Raw genomic sequence first — 20936 nt, 5'->3', positions numbered from 1 at the left:
ATAACAACAGAGTTGATATAACAACAAAATAGCTATATAGTTTAATTGTTTTCTGTTTCATTGGGTTTTAGGAGAATCTAAAATCTTAGCCCTGTCTTTTTAAGAGTACACAGGGACATTATCTTCTCCTTCTCAACAAGTGAGCCTCCTTAGATTAGCTATACCTATGTACTCAGTTCATCTGAAAGTACTGAACAGCAACTGTGAGACAGTACTTACACCTTCTGCAGCTTTTCAAGCACAATTCGTGTCCGAATCTGTTGCTGAGCTTTAGAATCCACAAGTGGAAAAACAGGAGTCCACTGCTGGTCATTCTACATAATTTAAAAATAGAAAAAAAAATCAACTATTAGTAAGGTAGCTGTAAAATATCAAATAAATATTTTAAAGCAATGTTTTAAAAGGTTTAATTTTTACAAACAGCTTAATACTACAGTATTTTCATATTGTTTGCAATATTTTTAGCTTTAAAGAAAAGTCTGGGATGTTATGTTGTTTTATAATGTACTTTTAAAGTGCTTTTATCTTTTTAAATTCCATTTTATTCTTTTAATGAGTGATCTGTTTTAATATTTTAATTTTATTTTAATACTTACTTTTATATGTTTTTAATTGTACTGTTCTTTCAAATTGTACACCTCTTGAAGTCCCAATTTTGGGGGAAATGAGGGTTAATGATGATGATGATGATGATGATGATGATAATAATAATACATGTGGTTTTACTGTATTCCCTTTTGTCTTGTAACCTTCCTTGACTCCCTTTCTTGGGAAAAAGGCAGAATGCAAATAGTGTGTGTGTGTGTGTGTGTGTGTGTGAGAGAGAGAGAGAGAGTTCAGTATGTAGTAAATGTAGAAGAACAGGGCTAACAAATTCTAAATATAGCAACCCATAATAAATACAGAAGATAATTTGAAGGAACATCATCAATACACCAGTCTACTTTTGCTTTGAGAGACACCTTAGAAGTTCTTCTTTCATGCCTGCCAATGATACCAATTAGAGTGGCAGGCACAAGATATATGGCCTTTTCAGTCTTTCAGAGAGAAGAAAATTACATTTAAAAAATAGTTATAATTTCGAAGCAAGAATGAAAGAAAGAACAACAATTTAATCATCATTGTTACAGTTTTTAAAAAGGTAACTCTACTTTGGTGTATCATCAAAAGTAACTTTAACAGTTGTTGATTTTTTAATCTGAGTGTTCTAAACTGCTGGCCTCCCCATACACCATGCTGTTACCTCAAAACCTTCAATAGAGTAGACAGCAGCAGCACAAGCCAGGACTTGAACCATATAATATTCCTCTCTCAATACTTAGTGAAGCCACACCTCTGGAATTATAACAGTAACTAAATATTATGTTATAAAAGGTATCACCTTAATCTAGTTGCATAGTGTCATCTGATAACTGAACATAATGACTGATTAATACTATGCTCTCCATCTTGAGACAGAGTTTAACTACAAATCCCATAACTATAACATTTGACTTAATTTTTGGACTCCCATGCTTCCACCCAACAGACATACCTGAAGAATGGTTCTGGAGGACTCTAAAGTTTGCATATTATTGTGGAAATGAATTTGGCCCTAATAGAGAAGACTTGCCTACCTGCGTATTTTATTTTGTTCTTATAGCTCAACAGGGCTACCTTTCTTTTTGTGGCCCTAAGATGGATGGATGGATGCAAAAACCAATGTGTACAATTTGAAAAATGTACACGAATGTGTACAGTTTTAAAAAATATACCCTGGCCTAACCAACTGATTTTTCTCCCCATAACAAAATCTGCAGAGACTGGACTTAGGATGGGGGAAAGGAGCCAATCTGCGGAAAAAGATGTGACAAAACTAGCCAACTAAACTGAATCGAACATCACTAGGAGTTTCAACCATAGGTCAATCCTTTTTTTTATGGTTCCCCATTCCACGTTTTACTTTATAAACCATTAAAAAAAGCCATGACTGGTGCCTTTTTTTTGGGGGGGGGGGGAGGCAATAACCCATTCCTTTGCAAGATGCTTACTTGAGAATTGCTATAGTGTTGTTCCCCTCCTGAGTCTGTCTTCAGATCTTCTTCAGCTACAGTGAATTTGCCTTGGTAGAACTCCTTCACCTTTAGTTCCAGCTGTGATGTCTCTTCTTTCAACTTTTCATAGCTAGGCAGAGGTTTGGCTACTATAGTGGGGTCTCTGAAAGGCAAAGCCTTGTCCAAACAGTTCAAATCATCTTTCATGGGGGCAGAAGTATCAACGTCATCAGAGCTATCCAAATCATCCTCGTCAAGGTCTTCCTTTTCACAATCGGCTAGTGAGGCCTGCTCCTGTGTCCTGCAGGCACCTACAAAGCTGGAGCCACAGAGAAGTTTCAGTGTTTCGTCAGTCTTCCATTCAGTAAATGTTTGCCTGAGGCTTTCTAGCAAGCCCTGTTTGGTAGCAAGAGAGTCCACTGGGCCTTTTAGGTCATGCTTGCCAGGCTGTTTTGAGTTAGCGAGCAACCTTTTAAATTGTTCAGCCCCCTTTTGACTCATACCCAGGAAAACCAGTTGTGAGCCCCCAGAGTTGCCTCTGGAGTCATCAGATGGGGGTACAGTTTCAGGGATTAGGTTGTGCACAGAAGTATCAGTTTTTTCAGTCTGTGGTTTATTGGGAAGAAGGTGTTTCTCTTCTGGGCCATCCAAAGTGCATCTGCTTAGCTGCTCTGCTGCCTTGTTAACTGGATTTTCTGTTGAGATAGGCTTAGGTTGAACTCTCTCAGCTGGCTTCTTTTTGAGTCTGCTCTTTCTGGGCACTGGCTGAATAACCTTCTCTGCACCTGTCAGATGTTCTTGCAAAATGGAGGAAACAAATTCTTGTTCAGCATCACTGCTGCTCTCACTTTCTGTGCTAGAGTTGCCCTGAGTTGTCTCTGGAACAGGGCTCTCAATGTCTAAAGCTGAAATTCCTTCACTAACTAGTTTTACTTCCTTCCCAGAGTGGCCCCTATTAACAAAAAAAGATGAAAGTAAGAAAAACACACATCATTAATTTAAATGACAAACAATTATGTAAAGTATGTAGCTTATATAAGGTCACAGGCCTATTTGGTTTTAATTACAGTATTAATTACAGTCTGCCCTAGCCTTACGTGGGGGATCTGTTCCGGACCCCCCCCCCCCCCGCATAAGGCAAAAAGCACGTATGCTCCAGCCCCATTAGAAATAATGGGGCTTGTGCTCGGTATGCGGCCGTGCGCGTGCGCCATTCTCTCAGCAGCTTCCGCATAAGCCGAAAGCTGCCTATAACAAGCCCGCGTATGGAGCGGGTTCATTGTACATCTATATGCTGCCTCTCTTTCAATGAGTGCAAGGTAGCTTATGTTGCTTTTCCCTTCTCCACTCCATGATCACAACCACCCTATGAAGTAAGTCAGGATGAGAGAGTGTCAGTTGGTCCAAAGTCACCCAGTGAGGTTCAGGGCTCAGGTCAGATTTCCTGAGCCCCAGTCCAACACATTTACCATACTGAGTCTCATAGCCTGATAGTACTTCATTCAAAGCAGCTAGAACTATAAGTGAATCAGGGACAAGCACACCGCTCTCCAGCTTTTCTCTTCTCCTATTTCCTGTAATTATTTACAAACCTCTTGTTCAGGCTAAAGGGAGGGAGAGAGGGTGGCAGAGACAATGAAGAACCGTGAAGTGTGCAGAAAGGGGAGAGGGAGGCATTCATCCAGACTTGTATTCCCATTCCAGTAAGAGTGTACTGGAGAGCTTCTGCCAGTCAGTGCTGATAATTATGTGCTGCCACCATCAAAACCCAAAATTGTTCACATGGGTGGTTGACACAGTGACATTTTTGCTACCTGTTGGTTCAGTGTACACAAACTTTGCTCCATGCACAAAATTATTTAAAATATTAGATATAAAATTACCTCTGGGCTATGTGTATAAGGTTGTCTACAAAAAATAAATTAATTTCATGTTTAGACTTGAGTCACATCTGTAAGAGATTTCATGATGTATATGAAAATATTCCAAAATCCAGGGGGAGGGGATGGATCCAAAATCCAAAACACTTTTGGTCCCAAGCATTTCGGATAAGGGAGACTCAACCTGTATGTAATTTCCATCCCCACCACACACCACCCCTCTTTAATCATTGCTCCCAGCAGAGACACCTTGCCTGAATCTAAGCTTTCTAATATACAGTGGGCCTACCCTGTCTGTGGGGGATTTGGTTCCAGGACCCCAAGCAGATAACAAAAAAGGCAGATGCTGAAGTCTCTTATTTAGAAAGGCATAAGGCAACAGTAGTGGTGACAGCAAGCCCTAGGCACCAGGTGCCCATTACATATATATAGAGAAGAAAAGAACCCAAATTGCCATCACCCAGTGACTCTCCCATTCACCTCCACAGCCTGGCTGAGCAGTCCCAGGACAACAGCAGAGACAGCAGTGGCAAGCCCTGGAAACCATTCTTTGGGGCTCCCTGCTTCTGGAGAGCCTACTTACCACCCACTTCCACTTTTGATGTGGCAGCTATGCTACACCCCCTCATTCGTTCGCTATATGGAAACGGGTGGCTGACAGGCTTCTTGGAGACAGGGGAGGCTGAAAGATGTGCATCTGATGTCTAGGGCTTGCTTCTACCTCTGCTACTGTCCTGGACCTGCTCAGCCAAGCTGTGGAGGTGAGCAGGAGAATCACTGGGCAAGAGAAATTTGAGTTCCTTTCTTCTCCCTATGTATATAAGGTTGCTTGCTTTATTAGATCATCTGTATTTTTTTCTTCAACACTTTGAGTCTGTGCTTTGTTGAATCTGTGTAGCTAGAGGCCACATATATGATGGGCCCAGTGTATAGCATTTCTTGAGGCAAAAGCATATAAATACAAAAACAATACTTTATTAACAGAACTTGAGCATAACCAGTTAATTATTTAATACAGTACATTTAGAACACAACCCTTACTGTTTAAATTGTTAAGAGCTCACTTTTAAAATTGCCAGTGTTTTAAAATAATCATGTGGCAAGAAAAAGATTTTGCCTGGCACCAAAAAGTTAATAAAGTGGATACCATATAACCCACCCTCCCTCGAACTGCATAAATGGGGCATGGCCACTGCGAAGGCTTTCTTGTTGTCTTTCACCATGTGCTTCACTTGTGGAGTGTGCAGATGGATGAGAATCTCAGAAAAAAAGATCATAGCATAGAGATGGACTTGAAGCAAGTCAGAAGTTTGAAAAAGGCAAATTTAGTAAACTGTGATAGTTTGATAAAATAATACAAATTGTTTATACTATACAATTCATAGTGGGCCTGTCATGTCAGCGAGCTAGAGGTCCGTAGATTCAACTGCCCATGGATTATCATATTATTCAATTGTAGCATATGCCTGTTGATGCACTGATGTCAACATGCACACATCACTGCCTATTGAATAATATGGACCTTGAGCATCCACATTTTTCCCCATCCAAGGAAGTTTCCAGAACCAAACCCCACAAATGAGAAGGGTCCACTGTCCAATAGTATACTCCATCAACAAATACTACAGATTTATTATGGAATTGCTTTCTATTTTAGATCTCTCCAAAAGATGCATGCAAATATAGACATGAAAAGGCAACCCACATACTGCTATTCTACTCAATGATTTATTTTACGTATAAATAAAACACAAAAACAGTCAGCCTACTTATTTAATGCTTTACCTGAAGATGTAAACAAGCTTTCAGCACATATAATTGGTTCCACTGAACTTACAAAGCAATCATATATGAAAACCGAAGCACTGAATCTGAGAGCAAACACAGCATTTGTGTCATGTTTCAACAAGTTCAATTAACTCTATAGTTCTAGGGGCAGCTGAAAATCATACTGATCAAACAAACTTTTCATCATCACAAAATGAAAAAAAAGCCCAAACATTTAAGACAAACAGGTCTTTGTAGCAACTACAATAACGTTGGATGTACAGGAGAGGATAACAGGAAATCAAAGACTTTGTTCAACCAGATTGTGGATGCACAAACAACTCTACTGTACCTTGTCCCTTCTTGTAGCAAGTGAATGTCTGGTGGCCTTAGAAAAATAAAAATAAAAGTGATTTAGAAACACAACTAATTGATAGTAATGTGGAGTACACATGAATTCAGCTTTACACTTATATAACTGCTCCAAGATATCAATATTGTAAGTAATACAGAAACATAACAGCACTGATGTGAAAATGATGATACAAGAGTGGGAAATATATGGCTCTCCAGATGCTGTTGGTCTGTGATTGCCACCAGCTCCTAGTCTTCACAACTAATCATGAGAGATACAGTCTTAACAACACGTAGAAGGTCCCATTTCTCATCTATGGTTTTAAACATTAGCCATCTTTGCTGACATAATAATGCTTCTGTGCTTAATGTTTACAAGGGATGGGACATATCAAGTTAGGTCTGCAAACTTGCAGTGCCATCTAATGCATGTTAATTTACTAGAAAGTCTAATTGCTATCAGTGAAGTACATGCATAGCTTGCTAATATGGTAAATTAGGTTTCAAACTATCACCATAAGGTAAGTATCGCCTTAAAGCAAATAACATCCTTTTTTTTGCCAGTACATATAAAATCATTTTAAAAAGTTTACACTATTATTTATTAAGTGTGCAATAGTGGTGGGTTTAAACAAAAGATGAAAAAGTTAAAATAATAATTTTTTTAGCCAGAATAAAGAACTGAGAAACAAAATAAACGCATACTTTATGCGATTTAGAAACGCTTTAATCCAAGATGATTTTCATCATTATTCAACAAAGTTTTAAATATTTAGATCCTTCCATATTCAGATGTTTGTTAAAACATTCAGTTATAGTATTTAGTTTTGACTTGTCACTCTTCCCCCGATATCTCCCTTGAATATTTTTAATAAAAAATATTAAAAACAAACAAACCCCCAAAGTGCACAAATGCTGCAAACGGACTGAGCATGGGTAACAAAATGGCACAGTACTATACAAATGAAAAGCACCATATTAGCTCTAAAGTGAAGCACCTTAAAGTGAGTTACATCTGTAAACTCGTTTACAGTTGAAGCCTGAAACTTAGAATAAGAATGGCCAGGAGAAAATTCCTTAATTTTTTTTTAACCTTTCAATTTCTTTAATGTTTTATTTGGAAAGTACATTTTAAATTTCCAGCGACTACCACAACATCTGCAATCTGCAACATGTCTCCCCATATGCAAGCAGGACATCTCCCCATGCACTTATTTAGCAAAGCCAAAAGGAAGCTTCCTCAGGGTATGTGGAGCTGCAGTGACCAAATCCTGAAAGCAAATGAGGCTTTGAACTGGCAACACTGAGATAGTCCAGAGAGCCACTCCACCCTGCCATGTACATAAATCATCACAAACTGTCACAGTAGGTAGGACAGGACACATCCAATAATTTTAAAACCAAGCATTGTGCAGGTGAAAACTGACTTTATTCCCACTCATCTCTTCACTCAAGCAAGAATGTTGGTGGGATCACAATTCACATGGGCCAGCTCCATTATCAGGCAGAAAGAAGAAGAAAAAGATGAATTATTTAGTTATTATCCTTCTTTTTTACACAATCTGGCTGAAGCTGATTTACGTCGCCTGGGTTCCAAACTTCAATTTTTTTAAAAAATAGTGTTCCAAATGTTTTTTTAAAATGTTCCAATTGTTTTTATAAGAGATTTCTCCCACCTGATTTTAGCGCTATTATCTCTGCATAAGTTTTAAGTAACAGGCTCTGAACACTGCCTGCTAAGTTTTAACAGTCTCCTTTTCATTGGATAAGACAGAAATTCCTTGTGAGAAAGTGACACCCAGTGGGGACTTGGTTAGTTGCAAGTCACCATTTTTCTCAGTAAATATAACACACCTGCTGCAGCACAAGCAAGAGACCTCAGATTCCTTTTCTACCTTGGAGAATAACTGTACCTATCGTATGTCTGCTTCCAGGAGGAGGGCTCCTAAGGCTACTATTCAAAAGACACAGCAATGTTATTCTGTCTTTACTTCCTTGTCTGTCTTAGGAAAAGATGCGGGGACAGTGGTTGTTGTTGTGTGCCTTCAAGTTGTTTCCGACTTATGGCAACCCTAAGGCGAGGCTATCATGAGGGTTTCTTGGCAAGATTTATTCAGAGGAGGTTTGTCATGGCCTTTCTCTAAGGCTGAGAGTGTGTGACTTGCCCAAGGTCACCCAGTGGATTTCATGCCTGAGCTAGGAATTGAACCCTGCTCTCCAAAGCTGTAGTCAAACGACTCAAACCACTGTAAGATGTTGACATATGGATTAGCTGTGAAATACTGTCTTTCAGTCAGGACAGCTATTCAACATAGGTGTCACCTAGAAGCACCCTAAGGACTTATTTCACAAGCAGATGTTTTCAAAGCCTGAATCAGAGCCTTCATTCTTCTGGTATTATTGCTAAAATTAGAAGTGCTTGCACTAATAAGATTAGGCAAGATAATCCTGCTTTTCAGACAAAAAGGACATAAGATGAGGCCTGAGATAGATGCTTTCAAATCAAGTAGGCTAGAGTAGAGATAAAAGCTGGCTCCCAATTCACCACTCTTAATAAATCAGAAACCAGTGGGGGCAGGGGGGGGGATTTGGTAAGGTGTTTGTTCATATATATTGGAGTACAACTTCCAGAATCTGCCAACCACCAGTGCAGGCTAGGAGATTTTGGGTGTATAGTCTAAGAAAACAACTTTTCCAGGCTTTTCACAAAACCTTCTCTTTTCTTCCTTGGAGCAAGTTCCTCCCTCGCCTCGACAGTTTTGGAGTTCATAGCCATGTGGACTGACTTTACTTAAAACTAACCAGGATGTGAATCAAAGAGCAGGAGTGGACAACTGCAGCAGGCCTAGGGCCATATTCAGGCATATAGTGTAAATATTTATAGAGTAATTAATTTTAAGCAAGGACAGGAGAGTGTGAGTGTCTGGGGGATGAAATTTTAAACCAAGACTGGGATGGAAAGAGGGGATTGGAAGCATTTGCACAACAGCAAGCTGAAATCAAAGTGCATTAAACAGTATCATTTGCACTCACAGCTCCAGACAGGGCTTGAAACCTTTTACATGAAATCCTAGAGAATTGCTGCCAGTCTGTGCAGGCAACACAGGGTAGTCTGAGCTGTCCCAAGCAACTTCTTGGGTTCTAATCTAAGGAAGATGGGAGGGCTTCAATATTGTGAGTATGAGCATCAGGTTAAGTACAATGGCCATCAGCATTGAAAAGACAATCAATTATCTTATCCAATGCTGTACCCTTTACCAAATGGTATATCTTGAAACCAGAACTTGGAAAAGTTACTTTTTGGGACTGTAATTCTCAGAATCTCTTAACATGGGAAGCTGTATGTAGGTGAAGTATGTAGGTAGAGTCCAAATAAGGTAATTTTTCCAACTTAGAAACTACCACAAACCAACAACACTTTTCCCCCCCCAACACATAGGTGCACTGCTATTTCTCTTCTACTAATCCCAGGCAAGAAAAAGTCTTAAGGATCACTTGTTTTATTAGCTATCTAATTACCTTTCTTCATCTCGCAGCCACACTGGACTTTGGGAAATTTGACCTTCAAAGTATTTTGATGCTCTGTAACAGAAGTTGCTGCAAAAACACTGTCACCAAAAAAATAAAATAAATAAAATTACAAGTGTTATTTCCTTACTTTACTAAAATGGATACAAACTTGGTGTGAACTACAGTGGGCCCTCCATATTTACTGGGGTTAGGAGCATAGGACCCCTGTGAAAGTGGGGAGGGGGGGAGGATGCAAATATAAAAACATACCTTTTCTACCTGAGAGAATCTCTCTCTAGGAATCTCTAAGTCTTCCACAACAACTCTATGACTGACAGAATTGCACTGAAATTGACCACAGAATTGCACTAGAGGATCTACAAGTGCCTAGAGAAGTCTATGAAACTTTAGGTCCTCCATGGTCAACATCTGACAGAGCTGCACTGGAGGACTTAGAGAGAGAACATATTAATCACATTTGTAAATAATCAAATCCACAAAAGCAATGCCGCAAATGTGGAGCACCAACTGTATAATCAACCAACAAACTATTTTCCAAAGAACTAATTAACACATTAAATGCAGATTCTTAAAGATTTAAAGGCCAGTTTCTGAGCACAGAAAGTCACAAATGATAACAACAAAAAATGAAGCCTTTTTTTATAGGAATAAGCAAGGTCTCCTAGGCTCAGAATCGACAGGGACTAGTAACTGTGAGTCAAATGACACAACATGTGGAAAAACATTTTTCCTGAAAGTTTTAAGGTTTCATAGCTGCAACACAGTCCCTTACCGTTTCACCCATCAGCCCCCCCAACTCGTTTAATGGGTGCTGTCCCTCTCTCTTCCACCTTGCTCCTCAACAGTGGCTACAATAGCTAAATTTCTCTCCCCCACTTGTCCATTTCCAGTATCTGGAATGCTAGATAATTTAGTTTTTCTAGGGGCTGTGGACGTCACTGGACAACCTGGGAAAACTACATTCTGCAGTGTTCCAGGAACTAGGAGGACCAACAGTAAAGAGAAAGAGATATTAGGGAGACCCCTTCCTACATAAATGGATCAGCAGTTGACATCAAAACAGAAACAGAAGAAGTTAATTGGAAATTTTTTGTTTGCCTCAGAGTTTTAATCTAGACTGATCTCACAATACCAGAATGCTTGCTCAACAAACTGAAATTCACTGAAAATATCAATGTGGCTCAACTGGATTATATTAAGAGATATATGTATGAAGTTGCTCTGAACTGCATCCATCCCCACTGTCAGCAAAGAGTCCATACACATGGCCAGTATTTCACCCTCAGAGCCTTTTGCAATCCAGAACCAATGTCTTGTAAAACAACAATAGCATCAAGTGGCAACTGTAGAAACAATGTTTTAAACATACCTTTCTTTCAGTAATATCATAAACTTTGTTTGTTTTTGTTGAAATTTTGTACTTTTGCTTCAGCACCTCAAAAAGAAAAGCAAAACATAGTTTGGCAAATTAATTAATGTCACTTTTAGCTTTAAAATCAGCTTCCACAGTTATCACTGCTTACTAAACCATGACATTACACTTAACCCCACATACCAAGTTGACAAGAGTTTTGAGAATTTTAATTAACACTTTGAAGATGTCAGTTTTTGTTTTGAAAATACCCCAAACAATTTTAATTAAATGTTAATTAGGACCCAGAAAATCATATTTTGTATTTGAAAAGAGCAATTTCCTGGGTTTAGATTTCTTCAGGCAAATATCATGGCCCTTTTCCCATCACCTTCCTGTCTGGTAGGATATTGTTATGTTCAACTTTCTTCTCTGGATATGTATCTGTGCCTTCTCTTTTTAACTTGTTTGCCTTCGTGTGTGGAGTTTCAAATATAGTTGCTTTAGGCAATATATCAAAAATTATGCACACATTAAATAACAGGCTAAAAGGAGAACATTCTTGGGAAATGACATTTAAATTGTATACTCACTTCCAAGGGATCCAATGATGGTTCTCCTAAGGGGCTGAGCAGATGGGCCAGGAAAGTATGGGCTCAGACTGTGCTATACTAGTCCTGTGCTCACCTGGGTTGGTCCCAAGGTTGGCATGGGAAGAAATGGATGTTCATAAACTCGTCTCCACATTGACCCAGGACCCACAACTGGTACACGCTCCTTACCTTGCCACATCATTGCTTTGACTCAGAAGCCCCCCCCCCCCCCCCCCAATCACTGCATCTGATGTGGAAACGAAGCACCTGGCCACATAGGTGCAGCCAGATGTGGCAAAGGATGTATGTGTGCTCCTGAGTGAAAGCAATGACCATCAAGGTAAGGAGTGCAGTATAAATAGCCAGATTTTAGAAAACTGTGCAAAACCAGGGATATTTTACCCTAGAGTAAAGGCTGATTACCCCAGACTGGACTCTCTGAATCTGCATCAGGTCTGGCAGGATCGGGCCCAATCCTGCGCTGATGGTTTTGGCCTGCATCATCTGAACTAGATGATACAAGGCTGGGGGGAACCTGGGCCTTTTGGCCCATGAAGACAACCCCTAAATTGCATCACTTAAAACTGAATCAGCCCTCTTTTGCTCTTGTAAAGAGAGCCAATGGGCTAGTCTGCATGCAACAATACTGTACTTATGTACCAGAGACTTAGATTCTGAAGTTCCAAACTCCCTCTCTCCTCCCCTTCTCTTAGCTGCAAGGAGGAAATACAAAGTTTAATCTCCTGTTTTCCACAGTTCACCATTACGGCCAAAGCCTAAAATGTGCTTAATCATAACCACACTATTGAAATAATCAACCTCTTAATCCGAAATGTGATGTTTGCTCAATTCAGTAAACCACAGTTAAGATTAAACATCATTTTTTCAGTTTAGACATTAGCTTGATTGCCATTCCTTGGCCATATTGGACAAGAGGAGAAAAGAGGCACAGAGAAAACAAGAACACTCCACAGTTTAGTGTCCTGTCTGGATAAGACCAATGAGGTATAGCACACACTATGAGATTCAAGACTGTGAACATCCAGGCTCACATCTTTACTCACAGGGCAACCTTGTACACCTTTCAGATCAGTTTCAAGTTTCCACACAGGGAGATAATGGAAAGAAAAAAATGTAAATAGTGGCTGTATCTCTGTAAGGAATGCATTTTAAATAAAAACTACAGGAAAAGGATCAACACACACACCACACATAGATGCTTACATTCTGTAGCCTATTTCGACATAGGGGGTAGCCACACAGTTTGATGATGAATCGTTCCTCCACAACATCTTTATAGTGAGACGGTGTAATGAACTTCCCCTAAAATGGAACAAATAGACTTGCCTTGAAATGTATGTTCCCAAAGCATGGCATTAAACAAAATGTTTAAAATTAATAACTGAAAAAAGGAGTTGAGTAAACACACAGAAGCAACTGAACAAGAAACTGGAATAGCAAGAAACAAAAGCGGGAGTGCAAGTACATCTTAAAGTCCCTTTGTAAAATTTTGCAAAATGAAAAGAAAGACTCATTACCTACTCTTCCCTCGCAACAAGGGACAATTTAAAATATTTTATCTATATGTACCTCTTTCCAGCTGTGTCATTTTTCATGTTTATATTTGTGATCAGAAAAGCATGCAGAATGTAGTATACAGTACCTTGCTGACAGAATTCAAAAAACTTTAAACAGCATCAACCTTACACATGCTAACTGCAAAACTAGTCATACTTTATTCAGTTACACCTACTTCTAAGTACTAGTAAGTGTCCATAAGTCTGCAGCCTTGCACAACAATCCACAGAAACCGTTTCCAAAAGTAACTTCTACTGAACTCAGTGGATTGTACTGTTCTGTGTATTTACGATTTTCTCCCAAGAGAATGTGCCTCAAATCAGGTTGTCATAATATACTTGCAATCCGATGCATGTGTACTCGGAAGTATGTTCCACTGAATCCAATACGATTTACTCCCAGCTGAATGTATATAGAAATGCAGCAGAAACTATATACAGAGGCAAAAAAATTAAATAATTCTCTAAACTCTGTTTTCTTTTTGCAGTGACTTTCTACATTCTGACATGGAAAAAGCTGGTTGTGGCTCAGGGACCATCTATTTACTATGGCAACATTATTAAAAGTCTGTATAAAGTCTATCCCTAATCTTTACTGCACCAAACCCACTTTTGACTGTAATTCTCTCTTGGTGTGATGAACAACATGACACAGACTGCATCCACACTGCAGCATTAACCTAGTTTGATATCACTTTAATTGCCATGGGCCAATACTATGGTGTTCTGGGATACTGTGGTATTCTGGAATTTGTAGTTGAGATATCTCACAGACTCACTACCTACTCTTCCCTGGCAACAAGGAGAAATACAGAGACAACTGAAATATCTGTGAGATATTTAGCTTTTTCTGTTAGAGAGTCACAACAAACTATAATTCCCAGAATTCCATAGCATTGAGCCATAGCAGTTAAACTTTTGTCAAACTGTTTTATTTCTGCAGTGTAGATTCATCCTTAATGGAGTATCCAAAAATTTCCACTGAATGTTATTAGCTGTAACAAGTAGTTTGATTTCACTATCATTTCCAGACTTCACAAAAGCTCCTATTTTCAAATGGCATTTGATTGAGATAGCCATATGAAGTCTGTTGCTGGCATTTAGATTTCTAGCCATAGGTTCACTTATTTTTGTGCATGCCAGCTGAATTTTCTCTTAAAAGGTTTTTACTGTTTAAGGGCTTTTCTCAATATTTGATATTAGCATTGTATTTGTACAGCTGCAACTATTGTTGTGTAGTGTAGTATAGTGGTTTATATGTTGGACTATGACTCTGGAGGCCAGAGTTTGAATCCCCACTCAGTTATGGAATCCCACTGGGTGACCCTAGACCAGGGGTAGGCAACCTGCGGCCCGTGGGCCGGATGTGGCCCGGCGAGGCCTTGGGACCGGCCCCAGCCCGGTCCTGCCGCCGATTGCCGCCGGGGGCTTTGGCCTCTCGTGCGCAGGGGCAGGGGGGGCAGTTGTCTATAGATGCCTCAGAAACATGCATTTATATTAACATTTTTTAAAAAATCAGCAAGTTTTTTTTGCGTGTCCTCCACTTTTTTTAAAAAAAGTGTCCACCATTTGAAAATGTTGTCCTACATTTGTCCCGGTTTATTTTTTTATTTAATTTTTTTTTAATTTTTAAATTATTTGTTTTTTTGGCTTCGGCCCCCCAGTTGTCTGAGGGACAGCAACCCAGCCCCCGGCTCAAAAAGGTTGCCTACCCCTGCCCTAGACAAATCACACTGTCTCAGCCTCAGAAAACCAGTGATATGGTAGCCATAAGTTGGAAATGACTTGAAGGCATACAACAATTACAACAAATGTCACCAATGTAATTTGCACTATGTTACGAGAATAGTGATTTTATGGTTTTTATGTTCGGAAAGCTGTCTTGGCAGGGTTCTGTCCTAAATGGTACTAAAATATTGAAAATAACACACATACAAACACTACAGTAAGGAAAAGCCCACCCACCCCAGTCTTTCTGGGCTATTTTTAGAAGTACAATATATTTTCAATGGAATAAATCAGGGGTGGGGAACTTCGACTCTCCAAATGTTTAACCAGCTGTAAGGAGTTGTAGTCGTGGTAGTAAATAACATTTAGAACACCAAAGGTCCTCTGGACCACATCCTATGAGAAATGGGTCTAGTGCAGAGTGGGAATCATGCAGCCCTTCAGATGTTGTTGGATGAAACTTCCAGCAGCCCTAACCAGCACAGCCTATAATAAGGAAAGCTGGGAATAGCAGTCTATTATTAGAGGGCTATATGATTCCCTCCTCTGGCACAGTGGAATGACAAACTTTCTCTGGAGAGGAACCATTAACTGGATAACATGCTACAGAAAACTGACAAAATTATTAAGAGTAAAATGGAACCTTAACACATCTGAATCACAAATTGGATATAAAGCTTGCAAAACGAGGACATACACCATTCACAAGGAATTCTTCAGTAACGTCATCTTCTAAGAGGCGTTCAACAATCTTCAAGGCTTTTCGTTCATATTCAATCTTCTTTCTAATAGCTGTTTCAAGTGCTGCTTTCCTATAAGAGAACAAATGTTTAGTGGTCTGGAGTGGTCCACATTTTGACAACTCATACGAAGTAACTTAAAAAACAGATGAGTAAAAACAGCATAAAACATTTGCTGTCTGAAGTGAAGGGCAAAATGAAACCTTCTCTTCATTCCAAAATCATGTACCAGCTGGACTGACAGTCCAGTCTTACATGGGCCAGAATAGGCTGTGTGACATACACTTTTGTGTTCTCAGACAAAAGTGAAGATTTTATGAGAAACAGCTGGGAGGCTCCTCTGCTCCTACAAACTATCTGCATCTGAAGAAACTGCCTGATTTTGTTGAATGGTAGGGCTGCCCTAGCATGAAAGAATTTGGCTGCCTACCTAATTTCATTAATGTATTTTACAGTGGTCGCCTTTCCATGTATTCCATAAAATCCTTCCATTTCTACTATAACCACTAGTAGTTAGAGTAGTATTTATTTATAGCCTTCCTTCCCCCTCCCTCACCCCAGTTTGGGATTTAAGGCAGCTTGTAAGAGTTGAAACAAACATTTAATGAATGTATTTTATATGGAATTTTTTTATTGCTGTAATCCTGCCTCGATCCGCAGGGAAAGGCGGGAAATATAAATAAAAATTCTTATTATTAGTTAAAAATTCACAGCATAAATTAAACTATCAAAAAATTAAAACACAAACCATTTAAAAACACATTAAAGGGCAGCACATAAAGGCTTGCTTCCCTTTTAAAAAATCAATTATCCATTAACTGCTGGACAACAAGGTTTTTTTACTTGTTTGAGTAAAGACAGGAAAGGGGTGTGCATCCTTTAATGTGGGAAGGACTTCCAAAGCTTGAAAAGAACCATCAAGAAAGCCTTCATCCATGTTCCCACCAAATGTGGGAAAGTGGTGAGACAGAAAGGGGGCCTGAACAGACAGGTCAAAATGAAGCTGCTATGGGCCACTTTGGAAGTGTGCTGTTTAAATAACAGGCATCCTAAAAGACCAGAAGCCATGCCAAAGCCACGCTCCAGTCCTAAGGACTGGGGTGCAGCTTTGGCACAGCTTCTGGCCTCTTAAGATGTTTATATCATTTAAACAGCATACCTCCAAAGTAACCTGAAGCAGCTTTATTTTGGCCTGTCTGTTTGAGCCCAGGGCCTCTCCAGAAGATCTCAAAACATGGACAAGTTCATATGGGAGAATATAGTCTTTCAGAAAGCCAGCATGATCTAGTGATCTGAGTGCTGGATTACGACTTTGGAGACCAGGGCTCAAATCCTCAGTTGACTCCAGGCCAAAACAGACGGCCTTAAAGGGACGGCTTGACGCTTCCCTTTTGAACATTGGATCGGGGCTGTGGCAACCACACGCCCCAACTCCAGCTGTTTGCCAGCACAAAAAGAAGTGGCAGAAAGCTGCTCCTTTTTAAGCCAGCCAAACACTGGCTTTTCTGGCATGGTGGCTTTGCAGTGCTTTTGCAGCGTGCGTCGTCTAAACGCTGTGCCACCAGAGTACCACAAAGCTGCCTGCTGTGTGGTCCGGTGGGCGGATTTACAACTGCTTCCTGCCGGCCTGGGGGCATGTGTCTAAACAACATGTCCCCAAACAGTCAGGAAGCCACCGCAATGGGACTATTTGTTTCACCCCTAAATAAACTCACTTTGTGACCTTGGACAGGTCACACACTCTCAGCCGCAGAGGGTGGCAATGGCAAACCTCCTCTGAAGAAACTTGCCAAGATTTGCCTTAGGGTCACCTAAAATCAGAAACTATTTGAAGGCACACAACAACAACAACAACAGCAACAACAGTCCTTCAAACAAACTGGACCTGATTTGTATAGGGCTATATTCATTTTGAGAACCTGTGTGAACATATATGAAATATTTGGACTTGTTTGGGGAAAAAAATACTAGCAAACACAAACAACCAAAAATGTGCTTCCCAGCTTGACATTGGTAACAACACCTTTTAATCCCGTTGGGCCTCAGTGCAACATAAGGGGAAATCCCTGCTCCCTAGATACCTCTTTCCTTCTTCCTAGATCCGGGAGCTACAGTACAAAATTCCCCAAACAGCATGTTCACTGGTTACTTTTTCACAGATTAAGCTTCTCTAGAGTCTAGAACTGTGGCTCCCAAATTTTGGCCCTCCAGATATTTTGGACTTCAGCTCTGGGAAGCCCCAGCCTGCTTGGCCAACAGCCAGGAATTCTGGGAGCTGAAATCTCAAACATCTGGCAGACCAAAGTTTGGGAACCATTGATCTAGAAAAAGCATGCACTCTTCTTTACACTGTATTGACTTCAGAGGCACTCAGAAAGAATCAGCAACACCCATCTAGCCTCAATCTCCTAGCTCAGAATTTGAGGGAAGAACAAAAGCTTGTCCACACAAGTAATACTTGACTTCACACCAAAAAACCATCTTTCTTTGGTGGTGTGCTCGGTGGTGGTGGTGGTGGGGAAATAGCCAATCAAACAAATTTGACCTACAAACTATTGAACCAAGTGGAATTTACACCTGAGCAAAGTGTAATGAACTGCAGTACACAGATATATATTTTTCTCAAATAATTATTGTGTGATATTATATGGAGATAGAATACCTTTGTGCAGCGTCTTCATTTTTCAAAACACTGGATCGCTTATTACCTAAGAAGAACAACAAAAATACACCACATGAATAAACCACATGATTATTGGTATTGGGTTTCTGTGGATGGTTGAGTGAAGTCCCACTTTTATTTGTTCAGTATCTTGCACACGATTCTTCACAAAAGTTTGAATTTATTACACCTTGTGGTACACAAAAGGACTCTTCTAGAACTAGAGTGTGAATTTGCTCTTTGCTTTATAAACATGTTTGGGAAGGGGAGAACTCTTTTGGCTGCATCCACGTAGAAGAAATAATCCAGTCTGACACCACTTTAACTGCCACGGCTCAATGCTATGGAATTCTGGGGTTTGTAATCTGTCATGGCACTAGAGCTCTCTGACAGAGGCAGCTATATGTCTCACAAAACTACCGTTCCCAGAATTCCATAGCATTGAGCCATGGCAGTTAAAGTGATGCCAAACTGAATTATTTCTAATGTGAAGTCGAAGGCTTTCATGGCCGGCATCCATAGTTTATGGGTTTTTGGGGCTATGTGGCCATGTCCGAGAAGAGTTGCTTCCTGACGTTTCGCCAGCATCTGTGGCTGTCATCTTCAGAGAACGCTTGCCTGGAAAGCAGTTGGGTATATATACTGTGTGACCTGGAGAGGCAGGAGTGATTTGCAAGTGTATTGTTCTGTTGCTAATGGCAGGCCTGAGTGTGGGAGGGTCTGCAAAAGAGGATTAGTGTCTGCATGATTAGTGCTTATTGTCTGCTGGGAAACCCCTGACCCTGGGAGAGTTCTCATTTGCATTTGTCTTTATCTTGCTGTCTTTCAGGACTGGTAGCCAAACCTTGTTTACTTTAAGGGTTTCCTCTTTCCTGTTGAAATTGTCCAGGTGTTTGTGGATTTCAATGGCTTCTCTGTGCCTCCTGACATGGTAGTGATTGGCATGGTCCAGAACCTCAGTGTTTTCAAACAGTATTTTATGCCCAGGATGGAATGTGGCATGTTCTGCTACTGCTGATTCTTCTGGCTGGCCCAGTCTGCAGTGTCTCCCGTGTTCCTTGATTCTTGTTTGCACACTACGTTTGGTGGTCCCTATGTAGACTTGTCCGCAGCTGTATGATGTGCAGTAAATTCCTGCGGCTGTGAGAGGCTGTGAGATATACACTACACAAGCATATTTTGATGAACATAATGAGCTTTGCATAAGTATGTTTTGCCTTTAATTTGAGGTGTAGTTGTACGCTTAACATTTACTAGCTATAAATATGAGTCTACCTTCCTACTGAACCAACATAAACCAATGCCAGACACATACACAACAATTCTGCAGTGTGGCCACAGCCTTGATCTTAAATTTGGACCCCGAACATGTTTTATGTGGAACTGAATTCTATTTTTAAATGGGCATTACTTTCAATAAATATGGTTTTAGATGTGGTGAGAGAGGGAGAAAAACAATTCTTCCAAGCAAATACAATTCACACAATAGTAAGTCTTCGCATTAAGTTGCATAGGATTGCACTGCATGGAGATTATGAGTAGAAAGAAAAACCAAACCAAAGGTTGCCATCCTTCACATCTTTACACAGGAGCAAACCTCACTAAGGCTTCATCTGCACTGGGAATTCTGGTGTATTGTGGCACCAGAGATCTCTGTCAGAGAAGGCTAAATGTCTCACAAAACTCCATTTCCTAGAATACCACAGCACTGAGCCATGGCAGTTAAAGTGGTACCAAACCGGATCAGGTATGATGACCAGATGTCCGGGGCGGAGGATAAGGCACTGCACAATAATACTGTAGGAGGTTGCCAAATAAAAGCTAGAAACACTCATATAAATGTAAATTCTTTTTTTTTATAAATAAATTTTATTATAGCCATTAAAATCACAAAAAGTATAATTCTTCTTATTGGTAATAAAGTATTAAACAAATAAGATATGTACTTGTATACATATATACATGCATCATCCATGCAAACGTATTTACAATTCCCGTTAGTGTGTGTGTGTGTCTATATTGTTATACATCAAATATATTTATGAAAGATAACTTTGTCAAACCAAAAAACTATGGTTTATTATTGATTTGGTTTACTTTCTTTCAGAATGTATTGAGCTTTCTTCTGTATCTTTTGCTTATGATTTTTTTCTTTAGCAATTAATTGAAATGTCAATTCTTACTGATTTGTTTACAAACTTTATTTTCTAAGTTCTGTGGTTAACATATAATTGTATTATATAAATTCATTTCTATGCCGCCTTTCTCCCCCAAAAAGGGACAGAAGGTGGCTCACTAGATTAAACCATCTTTATTCTTTTATTTTATTTCTCTATTTATTTTTACTTTTTCCAAGATTAATTCCCTATTTGCATACTATTTATTTTTCAGTGTCCTATAAAATGTAAATTCATGCTTTTTTTAGTCATGCTCAAAATGAAGGACATTCTGAAATCCCTCCTTGACAGAAAAAGGAGGGCATGTCCTGGAAAAGGAGGACCTCTGGTCATCCTGGTCCAAGACACACTGCAGAAATAACCCAGTTTGAGACTGCTTTAACTGCCCTGGCTCAATGCTAGGGGGATTCTGGGAACTGTAGTTTTGTGAAACACTAACCCTTCTCTGTCAAGAGAGCTCTACAATTCCCAGGATTCCCTAGCACTGAGCCAGGGCAGTTAAAAAAGCGGTCTCAAACTGGATTATTCCTGCAGTGTGTTTTG

The 20936-nt window shown here is 39.8% G+C and overlaps 1 protein-coding gene across 2 annotated transcripts in view; it reads right to left on the bottom strand.

Moving 5' to 3' along the window:
* The window catches only part of RPAP2 (RNA polymerase II associated protein 2), a 64888-nt gene that overhangs the window by 43472 nt on the left and 480 nt on the right, over positions 1-20936 (bottom strand). For both annotated transcript variants that reach the window (XM_042462864.1, XM_042462865.1), the window contains exons 2-9: positions 18217-18262; positions 15512-15626; positions 12734-12832; positions 10935-11000; positions 9554-9642; positions 6033-6068; positions 2031-2985; positions 220-314 (exon numbers count right to left, since the gene is read on the bottom strand). In XM_042462864.1, the coding sequence (XP_042318798.1) occupies positions 220-314; positions 2031-2985; positions 6033-6068; positions 9554-9642; positions 10935-11000; positions 12734-12832; positions 15512-15626; positions 18217-18262 (1501 nt within the window). The remainder of the gene's footprint in view (positions 1-219; positions 315-2030; positions 2986-6032; positions 6069-9553; positions 9643-10934; positions 11001-12733; positions 12833-15511; positions 15627-18216; positions 18263-20936) is intronic.

The sequence above is a fragment of the Sceloporus undulatus genome, chromosome 4 (assembly GCF_019175285.1).
Source record: "Sceloporus undulatus isolate JIND9_A2432 ecotype Alabama chromosome 4, SceUnd_v1.1, whole genome shotgun sequence".
NCBI classification, from domain to species: domain Eukaryota; kingdom Metazoa; phylum Chordata; class Lepidosauria; order Squamata; family Phrynosomatidae; genus Sceloporus; species Sceloporus undulatus.
Note: the sequence above shows the minus strand (reverse complement) of the source record. Positions and strands in the feature narration are given on the sequence as shown.